At 38.6% G+C, this 13,294-nt stretch overlaps 1 protein-coding gene across 1 annotated transcript in view; it reads right to left on the bottom strand.

Annotated features, from left to right (window-relative positions):
• MOXD1 (monooxygenase DBH like 1) overlaps nucleotides 1-13,294 on the bottom strand; it is a 49,539-nt gene that overhangs the window by 25,819 nt on the left and 10,426 nt on the right. Inside the window, exons 2-4 of the mRNA XM_036404563.2 lie at nucleotides 10,556-10,702; nucleotides 8,980-9,147; nucleotides 8,550-8,633 (exon numbers count right to left, since the gene is read on the bottom strand). Of these exons, the coding sequence (XP_036260456.1) occupies nucleotides 8,550-8,633; nucleotides 8,980-9,147; nucleotides 10,556-10,702 (399 nt within the window). The remainder of the gene's footprint in view (nucleotides 1-8,549; nucleotides 8,634-8,979; nucleotides 9,148-10,555; nucleotides 10,703-13,294) is intronic.

The raw sequence follows: 13,294 nt of genomic DNA, 5'->3' as shown, positions 1-13,294 counted from the left end.
AGTCTTCCTCCTACTCCAGTGTGGGGTCCCTGTCATAGGTGATCTCCATGAGCTTCTCCAATGCGAGTCCATCCCATGGACAACAGTTCTCCACAAAGTGCTCCAAGTAGGTCACTATTCCACAGGATGCAGTCCTGAGTCCATCAGGCACAGCCTGCTCCAGACACATTTCCCACAGGGTCACAGTCTCCTCTCAGGCATCCACCTGCTCCAGCATGGGCTCCTCCACAGGCTGCAGGTGGATCTCTGCATCCCTGAGATCCTCCATGGGCTGCAGGGGCACAGCTGCCTCACCACGGTCTGCACCAGGGGCTGCAGCAGATTCTCAGCTCCAGTACCTGGAGCAGCTCCTGCCCCTCTTTCTTCAGTGACCTTGGGGTCTGAACAGTTGTTCCTCTTCTCACTCTGCTTTTCACTAGCCACAATTACATCTGCACAATAATTCTTCTTTTTCTTCTTCTTAGATCTGTTATAACAGAGGCATTCCCACCATTTCTGATGGGCCCAGCCTTGGCCAGTGGAATGTCCATCCTGGAGCCACCAGGGATTGGCTCTGCTGCACATGGGGCAAGCTTCTGGTGGCTTCTCACAGAAGCCACCCTGTAGCCCCCCTGCCATCAGAACATAGCCATGCAAACCCAATACAGTCTGCTATGCATGGACATGGTGAAGAGGCCTTTTCTGACCATTGTCTGTCTATTTTTTCACTGTTACTAATGTGGAATTTATGAATCTATGCTTTGTTCATAGCTGTGACTACTGCGCACTGCAAGTGAAAGCAAAGAGGGAGAGAGTCATAATATCATTTTCTGAAACTACCATCAGTAGCTGGGGTTGCAGATTAAAAGATTGGTATGGAAGAGAAATAATTCAATTAGATGGGGATAGTTGTGTTCCATTTAAATACCATAGGAGCAATTTAATTTGCCTTATTGAAAATCTGTTTAAGATGCTGCTACAATGTGATTTGTCTGAATTAGAAGGTTGAACTTCAGAAACAATGCCAAGATGCTAGCAGAACCAAGCTAGGTTTGTTTTGTGATCCATCCACACAAGTCCCATCAAGAGAGATTTTACTACCTATGAGCTTGCTGTTCTGGTACTCCCACAAAAGATGCTTTGGAACTGCTCATCTAAGGACAAATGCTACTCTGAAGTGTTTTGTTGCCTGCTATGATAAGATGTTGGATGCTGGATGTTTGGCTGCAGACAATTTTCTTATCTTTTCAGTGCATCACCTAGTCATAGGTTTACTTTAAAATCATATATAAAACTAAGAATAAGGAAAAAAAAATAAAGACATGGGACTAGACAAAATAGGGTCAACCAATAGCAATGGTCTCCTGAAGATCACCCCAAAAATTCTCTCAGAATTGGGAGGTAAAACTCAGAGATCTTCACAAAAATTGTACTTCCCCCTTTTCCATGCTTACTTTTGGTCACATTTTAAAATAAGGTTGACTTTTATTTAACCAAAAAATCACACAACACACATACTTTCCTACCACCTGCTGGCATAGTCAATACATTGCCATAATGGATGATGTTGCTTTTATTTAGAAAGCAAAAATCAAAGAAAATGGATTAAATTAACTAGACATTCAACTTTGCTGATGACAGAAGTAGATTATTTTTGCATGTCAAATATGGAATAAATAATGCAGCAATAACTGCATAATTTAATAATTCTTTTAGTTAAGATATTCAAGTGAAATGAAAGAAGACTACCACAAAATAAAAATATGTAAGAAATATAAAGTTTGGTAGGACAGCAAAATCTGTGGTCATGTATAATTTAATCTGTGGTCACAGCATGGAATAATACATTAAACAATTTTGTATATTAAATAATTTAGCAGAATATGAGAAAATAATGCATTTCTGTTATTTCTTCAGACAGTGCTTGGGAAACTTTTAATTTTCAGCCTGTTCAGTTACATGAATCTCAGCACTGGAAAGCCTAATGGGCCAATTCAGGCTTGCACCAAAGAGCCAGCCCTGCAGATCAAAGGGCAGATAGCTTACAAGCTCTGCAGCGTAAGATGATTGTTTGGTTGCCAATCTAATTTACTTGGGCTGAAATTACTTTGTAGGGGAATGCATGGGAAAATATAGAACATTTGTTTATGTCAGGTTGCATGATGCAATTTGCTAGAGTTATCACATTTAGCAAAATGTAAAAGTTCAGGCCAGAGAGTAACAAGCAGTTACTGTCTGCTATCACTCAAGTTAAAAATCAGTGCCCTCATTTAGGTACTGCAGGCTACAAGCTGCCCTTCTGGCTTCCAATCAATCAGTCTCTTAAACTGGAGTCCCTTTGTATTTTCACACTGGGGTCTTTGGTATTACTAAAGCATTCCACTGTCAAAAAGCACAGTTACCCATGGCAACAAGTTTTCTGGAGTTTTTACTTCCTTATCAGTTTGCCCCAAAACAGAACATGAAGATTAACTGGCAGCTGCTGGTGTGTTCTAATACAGGCCTTCCTTTAATTGAAAAGAGGCTCCCTCTTCTAAGGACATCAGCAATGGAAAACTTTAGTGCTGATATAAAAATACGCCTAATGTAACACTTCTCAGCTATTGCTAAATAATTAGGGTTTTTTTCTGCTTTTATGATTAGCCTGTTGCACTAGTCACATCACAGGCTTAGTGCCAAAAAATTACACAGGGCTGTGGTTGAGAGAAGATCATTTTTCCCACGGGCAATTTTTTTTTAAAAGTATTATTTTGCAATTTTTGCTTTTATCACAGTCTCTTCTCTCTCCTGACCTTTTTGGTTGAGATATATCTTCCCTGATTCATTCATCTGGGCATTACTTACCTAACACAGGCTGGTGGTCTGGGTTCTCTCATCCATCAGTGGAGAGAGAGATTGAACCATACACAGGATGCTTGAGCTCATACATTTCTGACAACTCCTCTAGGATGATACAAACAGCAAGTGTTGCCACTGTGAAGTCAATTAAGCAGCTGGCTCAGGCCCACAGATAAGTCAGGTTAGATGAGAGGAAGCCCCTCTCTATGGCTGAAAATTTACTGTCTCTAATATGTTGCCTGAGTATCCGTAAGTTGTACTGAAGAGATACTGCATTTTGACCACACAGCTTAATCCCCAGTGTGGGGATTCTTCCCCATTTCAGCAGAGCTAAACCTGCTCACACCATTCTCATAAGCAGGTTCAAATAATGCACGTGGAAGGACTGCTTTATACAAGAACCAAAGATTCTAAGAGCTTACAAAATGCAACTGCCATCCTCCTTTCCAATGCCAAATGCCCTCTAATACTAGATGTCCCATGTAAAAAGTTCTCTTCCAGAATAAGGAATATTTTATGCTCTTGGGCACAGCCACATCACAGCATTTCTCCTCATATTTCTCTGACTATACTAGTTTTGAAACAACCTATAAAGTTTAGAACGAAGGAAAAATGAGTTATTCTTAGAGAAAAGACATGCAGATACAAGTGACTGTACTACCCAATTTTGGGGTTTATTTTACATAAAATTTTTTTCCTACTCTTGGAGGAAAATTCAATATTTGACATGTTTTTGACGAGGGGATTATTACTAATGAAGCCTGAGGAACTACTTTTCCTGAGGAAAACACAGTGTTTTTAAAAGAAATTAAGAAAACATAGTGGGGAAATTTAGTGTTGGAACTAGCACAGGCATGCTATGCTGAAAAGTCTCACACAAATACATTATGGCACGTCTGGAATGTAGGATATGCATACCAATCTTTCACCAGTATATACTCTAAATTTCCAGTTTACACACAGCATTAAACACTTTGTCAGGTGGAGAGGGAGACCACAGGTCTATAGGATTCACAGAAAATGTAGACAGTAGAAGAAACATTGTATCTTAAGGTCTTTTAATTGAAGCAGAAAAAACAATCAAGCACATGGAAGACTTGATGTAAATGCAAAGACAGAGTCATGAATCCTTAGCAGATGCAGTTATTTGAATAAGCAATACAGTTAAATTGAAGTGACAGAAGACATGGAGTATTGAAACCTAAACTAAAGATAGTAATAAAAAAGAGCTGTAGAACCACAAGTAGAAAAAGCAGTTAAGAGCAAGCTTTGAATATAAAGCAAGAGCTGAAACACTGGGAAGTATTTCTCATGAATGTGGAACAAATTTTCACTTTCTTGGTGCTGGTAAATACCTTCATGATGCCTGCTCACAGCAAGGAAAAAATAAATTCGGCAAATAGGCTGAAAAAATCTATCAGCAAATAGTCTTAAAACATGTTAAAATAGAGAGATGTGTGTCAGCACACACAGATCCACACACAGTGACAATCATGAAAATCGGACATCTCAACAGTACAAAAATGACAAGAATTCAAAAGATCCAGTCGACTGTCACTGAATAACTTTTTTTTTTTCAATTGAATGAGCAAAAAGAAAGAGACAATCCAGGTAATTTACAAGGGGGAGGATATTGCAGAGACCTGTTTTCAGGATATGCTCCCTGGGATGATCACCTCTCTCAGCCCTGCTCCCAGCCTGGTGCAGTGGTGTCTCTGCCTGTGTGGGCTCTTCACACCCAGGAACCTGCCCTCAGCATGGCTTTAGCAGGGAGACAGAAAGACATTTTCATGCAAAGGTAGGTGTGTGGACCTGCCTGGATGTCTGCTCTACCAGTGGATCCCGCTCTCCCTCCTTCTAAGAGGTCCTGCTGGAGTGGAGTTTCTTCCTGAGGTGCAGTTGGCGAAACCAGAGAATTTTCTTTAGGAATGTGATTAAAGGGCACATTCAAGACCAGTCGGAATAATGACATTTACAGAGAACTGCAAACAATCCTAGCAAGACATAGTCTTAAACCCATCACCAGAAAGTCTGGGCTAATAAGTGGAATGCACTTTTCTAAGAAACCTACTTCTGAGAAAGCTCCTAGCTAATTTCTGCATGTGAGAAAAGTGAAAATCCCTTGGGTAGTGAGCCTGAGGCGCACACCACTGCCTGAAGCTCAGAGCAGCAGAACAGGTCAATGCACAGTATATAGCTGCAGGAGGAGTTTGCAGACAGGCAGCCGACTGCATGTGAAGAGCAGCCAAAGTCCACCACTTTGGGACCACTGCAGGGCCATCCTGCAAATATCTGATTTGAATGCCCACTATTACCTCCAAGCAAGCCTTTCTATCTGTTCTGCCTATATTATTTTCAAAATTTACCTATTACCCTTATCATTAGTTCTGTTAATAGAAAATGCTCCGAGGGGAAATCCTATAGAAATTTAATAAATTTTTAAGGAGCCACAATTCAGCCAGGTAGACAGTTTAAAGCTGAGGAGTGATGCAAACCATTAGAGCCACAAAACCAGCTCAGTGCCAGGTTTTGGTTGTTTCCTGTATCACTATTGTCACTATTATGCCCAGCTATTGAGAAGCTGTCTTATTCTCTTTCATTTCTTAGCAGTCATGTTATTATGAGCTGTCTCTCCAGAAGTTCCTGGAGCCATTAGAAACAGAAGGCATTGTAGGGACATGTAGGAGGAAGACACAATCTCTTCCCTGAAGAGAATGTTGCAAGAAATGTGAAACAAAAGAAGATTTAACAGAGAAGTTCTAAACCTGAATGGGTGTCCCCGTATTGCAGTGAAGATCTTCTCTCCACTGGTAAATGCAGCATAAGGAGAAATTACTTGTCCATGTCCTTATTCTACCTTTGAAATGAACAGAAGATTACAATCTTATCTGTTGCACAATTTACATATCTTGTAGAGCAGCTTGATCAATGAAAATATGCTGTTTCCCATTACCTGTGATTCCTGGAAAGTAACATGAATATTATCTAAAGAGAAAGAAAAGACCTAAGGTCTTACATAATTTATCTTTGATTAGTACTGAGATCTCTTGCACTAGTTATTTCTTCCTCTTGTGCAAACAGAAGAAACTAAAACACTACTGCAGGTGAACCCTAAGACCCATGTGTTATCAGGTACCCAGCTTTGGCACCATTAGACTGTATTTACAATACATATTTGTAAATACCTTAAATATATTCTGGTTTAAAGACAATATTTTTTTTAATAATGCATTTTTAATAGACATTAAAAAACGCTTTAAATTCAGAATCTGAATTCAGAATCTGGTATTTGTTAACCAGAGACAATTAAAAGTCTTGACCTCTACCTTTAATGACAGGTCTAATTTTTTTTCAGTGTCCTTCTTAAAACATCATGCTTTCCAGACGAAACTGATATTTAAGAAGTACTTTGTTATAAAGTGCTCATAGCAAATTTCAAGAAGGAAGAAATGACAGAGAACGGTGGAACATAGGAAAAAAAATTCCAGTTATGGCTGATGCACCTCCTTGAGACCCCAGGTCACCGTCAGATTTACACACCAGTTCAGCTAAGTGCACACTGTTGATGCCACACATTGTCCAGCAAGTGCCAAACTGAGTAGTTCAACACTCCACAAAACCCTACAGGAGCACAGAAACGGCCAAAGCCAGCTCACATGTACACTGCTGAAGTAGACTAAGTTATGCCACAGAGAAATTTGCACCATGTCTACACCTCTTTTTTTCTGTCTGCAAAAATGAGATGTGTAGGTTTGTGTGAAAACTGTGCTACAGAGGGAATCCAGAATCAACATCTATGTAAGTATTTAACTAACCCGGACAGTTTGATCAGGGCAGAGAGCTCATCCGCCCTCCCCTTTGTGGAACTCAGGCTCTGTTTGCACAGCTAATATCTTCCCCAGTAGCCATAAGCCCCATCCTTTGTGTATCAGTAGGCTTTAGGAAATGTTTAATCAGTTTGCAAGAGCACATAGATACAATTCCACAACAACCCTCTATGTGGCATCTAAAAGTGCCACTTAAAGGAAAATAGAAGTTGTGCCCCTGAAAAGAAAGGCTATGGAAGTGTTCCTACTTAAATCTACTCTCTTTCTGTATTCATTTTTCGCTCTCTAAAAATTTTTAAGCAACAAAATGAAATTTTCTTGCTTTTGTGAAGATGGAAAATCACTGAGGGTTTTACTTTAATTTTTAACTTTATAAAATATATGCTGATTTGAAAATATGACTTCTAAAACATTAATATTTTTTATCCATTATTGTAAAAACAAAGAATATAAAATTATCTTTAAAAATCAACCAGTGTATTTCTGAGCTAAAATTTTGTTTTAGCTTCAACCAAACACTATTTTTTAAGGACTGAGCAACTGTATGTGCAGTCAGGCAAAGCATTTAGAAAATAAAATCAGAAATTATAAATAATGAATACTTCCGGGGAACTTTTTTAGCAGAGCAGCAAATAACCACAACTTCCACCAAATTTAACATGAGAAGCTTGATTCTGATACTACCATTTTGAAGGTCTCTCACTTTAAAGCAGAAAAACTAGGGATCTTGACATACATATAATAACACAAGCAAATTCTCTATTTCATACAGTGAAAGTAGCTGTCACAAATTTCAAATGTGATCAAAGATCAAGTACCTGAAGGCAGAAATTTGGGTCTTGCAATTGTTCATTCTGATAAAGTGTAGAAACATGCAATATTTCAGAGTAATTAAAGGTATTTATCATACAGACATTGATATCACATGTTAAAGTTCTCTGAATTAATTAAAAATTTCAGCCTTACTGAATGCGCTGAAGAAATAAGACTGACAATGGTAACAAAACAGAAGAAGTAGAATTCTACACAATGCATCTGTGGGTTCAAACAAAGATAAAAATGAGGGCCAGAACTATCTCACTGTACTATCCTCAGCATATTAGAAGAATAAGAATTTGTTGTTTCATTAGGTCTTCAGTATATTGCTTTTGGGGAGAAATGTGAGAATCATCTTTCCCTCAGCACTCAAGCTTTCGATTTAAAATAGAAAGAAAAGTTACAAAACGTGTTATAGGAAAACATGCTTATGCGTATGAGTTTTCAAGTCACCTAGGATCCTGGTGAGCCTTGTGTAAATGTTTATTCACACATTTTCATTATTTTTTAAATAAATGGCAATGTTTGTCTCTTTTTGAAATAATATTTAGGTTTTAAACTGCTGAAAACACTGGTGGGTGTTCTTATGTGATGTATCCTGGCTCCACACTGGTCATCACAAGAAAGACGACTGGAATCAAATAAGAGCCTGGCCCTTTATTTAAACAAACATCACCATTTAATTATTTTTTAAATTTAAAATTACTATCTGTTAAAAGAAATTCATTAAATTCCTATATAAAAGTAAAAACTTGATGTAACATGCTTTTAGACAATTTTACTTAGTCCTTGTCAGAAATATTTACAGACAACAAATAATTTTCAACCTCATTTTCTTATGGGAGAGAGGATGAAGGAAAAAAGAACTGCAAGAAAGAAGCTCTGTCACTGTTCAGGGCAGTTTGAAGGGCGCACCTGAGCCAGTTTCTGGGCTCACATACACAAACATTTGATCCATATTTGTGAATACAGAAAGAGGTTTTGTTTCCCTCCAGTAAGCAGTGAAAAAAACTTCAAAAGTGCAAGAACTGATTTGAAGTGTAACTATAATCTAAATTCCTCTAAATTTTCTGAGTCTGAATCACTCACCTTTGTCACGTGATGCTTTTCATGTTGTACAGGAATCTTAAACATTTGGCACCAATATGTTGTGTCCTTGTCTGGCACAGGCACCTGTCTTAATAAAAAGGGCACGAACACAGTATTATCATAGAATCACAGAATGGTTTGGGTTGGAAGGGACCTTAGAGGTCCAGATCCAGTTCCAATCCCCTTGCTTTGGGCACGGACACCTTGCACTAGACCAGGTTGCCCAAAGCCCCATCCCTTGAACACTTCCAGGGATCCACAGCTTCTCTAGGCAGGGTGTTCCAATGCCTCATCAACCTCGTAGTGAAGAATTTCTTCCTTATGTTTAATCTACATATAAAAGTCACACTACTCGTTGTGTGAGTCAAGGCTTTGGCTACCACCTTATTCCCATGTGCACAGAAACCCACAGCACCTAGGAGTAACTTACGTCTTTGTTTGTCAAGTCAAAGTATGGCAAAGAGGCAGATGGGACTTCCTCTCTCTCAGGGTTCAGCAAGCGCAGACTCTTTGTACCACGATTCGATCCATGGTAATTTTGCCCTGCTTCTCCCATATCTTTGTGGTGGTAGGCCCATATTACCCGCATTGTGCTCTCCTGAAAAATCAAAGCAGAATATCCTCAAGGGATAGGAGCAACATCTTCCTTACACAGTTCCTATAATTCCTACAATAGCTGTGACACAGGTGTATTTAAGCAATCACAATGTATTCTAGAGGAGCAGTCATCTACCTACAGAATTTGGCCTTTGAAATAAATAACGTTTTATACTCAGTGGGTTAACTGGAAATACACAGAAATTAAATTGTTCTCTGAAAAACTCCTTCCCTAATGTTGTGAACTGAAATCATATCTTCAAATGGCAGAAAAGACTCATAAAGAAGTAACCCGCTAAATGCATTACAAACATTTCTCTAGAGATGTTATTTATTTGATCAGCAACCAGAATGTTTCCCCGCCAGACATTTTCCAGGCTCAAGTCTGTGAAGATGTGAATACCTTCAGTGAATTGTTGTCCTTAGATATTATGGATAATTAACATTCAATTACAGAACAGATTTACATCTTAAAAATCAATCTACAGCCACTATACAGATCAGTTCTCTGTAAACCATTCTCAGATTACAAGAATGACCCTTGAGACAAAGTGCTATAATAAATCCTGAAGTGTCTCAAAATGCTAAATTATACTGAGAATTTGGAGCAGGTGTGCAAACCAGAGATCCACTGACTGCCTGGGAAACTGGTGGTTTATACAGGTGGCGTTTGCTTCCTGCATTTTCAGCCTCTCATGTTGCTATAATTGCATATATTGTAAAAACACAGATAATTAATATAGTATTTTACTCCTATAGTAATGCTTCCAAAAGAAGAAGTAAACAAGCCAAAGCAGAGAAAGCCTTGCAAATCTCTCTAACCTTCCTGTCATTTCCAATACCAAAGTCATCACCTTCATGTAATTTAAGATTATATTTAGGAAATAGCACAGCAATCCCTAGGGCAACAGAAGAATTTACCATGAAAATTATTTTACCATGGAAAGCTTTACCATAATTTTTTTTCACTTTTAATTTTGAATAAAGCAAACAGACCCTTTAAATATATATTCTCAATTTTTTAAAAAAAATCTGTTTCTTAGATCAATTAAAAGTTAGTGCAGAATCTTAAAAATATTTCTCAATTTGGCCTCCCTTGAATGGTTGTAACAATGGCATATAGGACTTGATGGCACAGAAGTATCTATTCCAATCTTGTGTCCACGTGTTAGAAATTACAGAACATAATGTATTAAAGTACAAAAACAAAAAAAGCTGAAATTTAAACATAATAGTTTAAAAAAACTAGCACAAGTATTTTACCTGAGCAAACAGATATTTTGGAAAGTAAATTTCTCTAATTCTGTCCTTTTACTAAAAAGATATTTTAATTACCAGCTTAATAAGCACACACACATTTATCCTGTGTTAATTACTTCATCTGTCTACATACAGTCAGAGACTCTTACCGTTATGCTCTTGTCATTTGTGTCACAAGTGTGCAGCTCTCTGCTAAAAGCCAGTATTGTATGTGTACTGTTTTCCATGGCATATTCCAGATGGTAATCCTGTTGGGGGTCCTTTTTTAGTACTCTATTTTCATCTGTAAAATAATCCTGTTATGAAAGAAAGGTGCCCCAATATTAAAATCTAATATTAAACATGAAACTCGATGTCCAGTACTGAAGCCTTTTTCAAAACATGTAAAATTCTGCAGTGTCAGTTTTGAAATAAACAATAAATTTGAGGTGGCACTGAACTGTTTTTCATACAAAATGTCCAAGAAAGCAACCCTCCTTGATAAACAGCTTAAAGAATGTTTAAGTAATTTTAGCGACATGCTGCCTGTATGTAACTGCAGAAATAAAGGTTGAACCCAGCAACCAAGAAGCTTTATTTATCATAACTGGGATATCATAAACACCAGGAGAAATTACAGAGATGTAACTGCAGAAATAAAGGTTGAACCCAGCAACCAAGAAGCTTTATTTATCATAACTGGGATATCATAAACACCAGGAGAAATTACAGAGAGAATGAAATTCACTTAATACTTGCATCAACAATAGTGTCACTCCTTTTTTCCACAACTTTTCCTATGCTTTTTTCTTTCCCACAAAAAACAAACCTCTTGAATGAACATTGACTGGAACCAGAAACCCCACGGCTTAACTAGCACGAAAAGTGCTCATTTCATACAAAAGCTGCTGGGATTAGGCTGAGGTTTTGGAAGAGGCAAGGGAGCTGTTTGTAAGAAAGATGCTTCCCATCCAGGGTTCTGCAGAGGCCCAGCACAAAGGAGTAGCATGGCAGCAATGTCAGGTCATTAACCTCCTCACCCCGGATTCCTGCAGCCCCGCGCAGCTGGGACCCGTCCCTCCCTCTCCTCCCACCCTGGCCACCTAGGAAGGGTTGGCCACTGCCTCAGATGCACCTCCTCTGGTCACCCTCCTTTGAGTTTTAGGCTGTTTCTGCTTGCTTTGGGATAGGGAAGGGTCTTTGGGGTAGAAAGTAAGCAATGTATTTCTCATGCCAAACAGGCTACTGGCAGACACCATTAATTGTGCGGTGTCTTTGCAAAATAATGCAGCACTGTCTGGTCCCAACAGGCATTTATTTCTGTATCTGCTTGGACCTCTGTTCACTTTTGGACATTTTTAACTTTCCCCTTTCATTAAGGTTGAGGTAACCATCTGAAAAACAGTAAAAGATTATGTCCAAGTATTTCGATAGCAGTAAAAAAAATAACTGAAACTTCATTAATTCACTAAAGGGTCATTTAGGAGCTGTAATCTTAAACTTAATTCCACCCTAGAAATCTGTGTGTGGGCAAGACACCAGAGAGTTCTTCTTTTCCTGTCACCACTTCTTACAAATACAAATGATTAAGTACATACATGAGAGAATAGGCAAATGGAAAAATAATCACTAAAAAGAACAAAACACAGGCCTGGGACCTGAAAGAAAGTGAACTGATGAGCTGTATTTGTTTAGAGAAATAACTTGGATTTGCTGTTTTCCAGACAGAAATAGTAAGAGTTGTTTTGCGCTGGTTCTTTGAAGATAGATACTTTATGGGATCAAAACCCTCCACTTTTACCATGCATCAGAACTTGGAAAGAGGCAGTGTATTGCCTATACATAATACAATTCCTGCTCTGAAAACACTCTTTTGTGGAATCTCTGTTTCCATCTTTTAGTAAGCGTTTGCCTGGACAAGAATTGTAACCCTGTGAACATCAGTTTTATTGAACTGTGATATCTTTGCTTAAATGTTACCTTAAATTGGAGGAAGAGATTCTCGGTGAATGTGCCTACACTTTGAAATATTGAGGAATACAAATTCAAGAGCAGCTTTTGCTCATGTGAACAGACTCAAAGTCTCTGCCTGAAACCAGTGTGAAGGGAAGCTGAGAAATGTGAAGAAAAGATGTGCACACTCAAATGTTTTGTGGTGAGCTTCAAAATTTCATCACAAGTCTAGAGGACACAGCTCTAACCAGAAAAAACCCTCTTGTGATATAGTCCTGATTTCCATGAGCCTGAGGCAGGAATACAACAACGATGCAAAGAAGTTCTGTAATTAAGGTATAAGCTCAGATGTGCCTTGATAACGTGCTTGTCAGTGTAATTATCTCACCCAGCTGGATGACAGTCATAGACAGGTCACAGTTCTGGCTCACCAAGAGGGGCCCATTTTGTGGCTGCTGGTGAATGCTTTGGGGAAGGTGGCCCCAAATCCCAGGTCCCCAGAGAGGACCAGGCTGCTCCCCATGGGATGAGAACTGTACTGAGCACTCACACTGCTGCCTGCTCAGGCACTGGGTGCCCACACCTGCTGTCAAAAATGAAGAGAACCTTGCTGATTTCAGTGATTTCACTGAAATTATTTAGTGGCTCTATGTAGTTAATGCTATTTTTACTTCCTTTGTTGAAAATTATCCAGATGTTCATCATAAAAATAAAATCAAATTATGTCACACAAAAAGAGCCACCAACAAAATCCCCCAAAACAAAACAAAGAACAACAACATAAAACAGCAAAAACAAAAAGCCTGAACAACTAAAAATTTGATTGCTCAACCTCTCACATGAAAACGGTTTGTGTTCCAGTTTTAAAACAAAATAATGCCACATTGTCCAGGAACCAAATTAATCCCTCTCTGTTCACACAGAAGATTTTAAGTCTAACTATGGAGACTTTGCTC

The sequence above is a fragment of the Molothrus ater genome, chromosome 3, assembly GCF_012460135.2.
Source record: "Molothrus ater isolate BHLD 08-10-18 breed brown headed cowbird chromosome 3, BPBGC_Mater_1.1, whole genome shotgun sequence".
NCBI lineage: Eukaryota > Metazoa > Chordata > Aves > Passeriformes > Icteridae > Molothrus > Molothrus ater.
The sequence above is the reverse complement of the archived record's forward strand: the minus strand, read 5'-3'. Positions and strand labels throughout refer to the sequence as shown.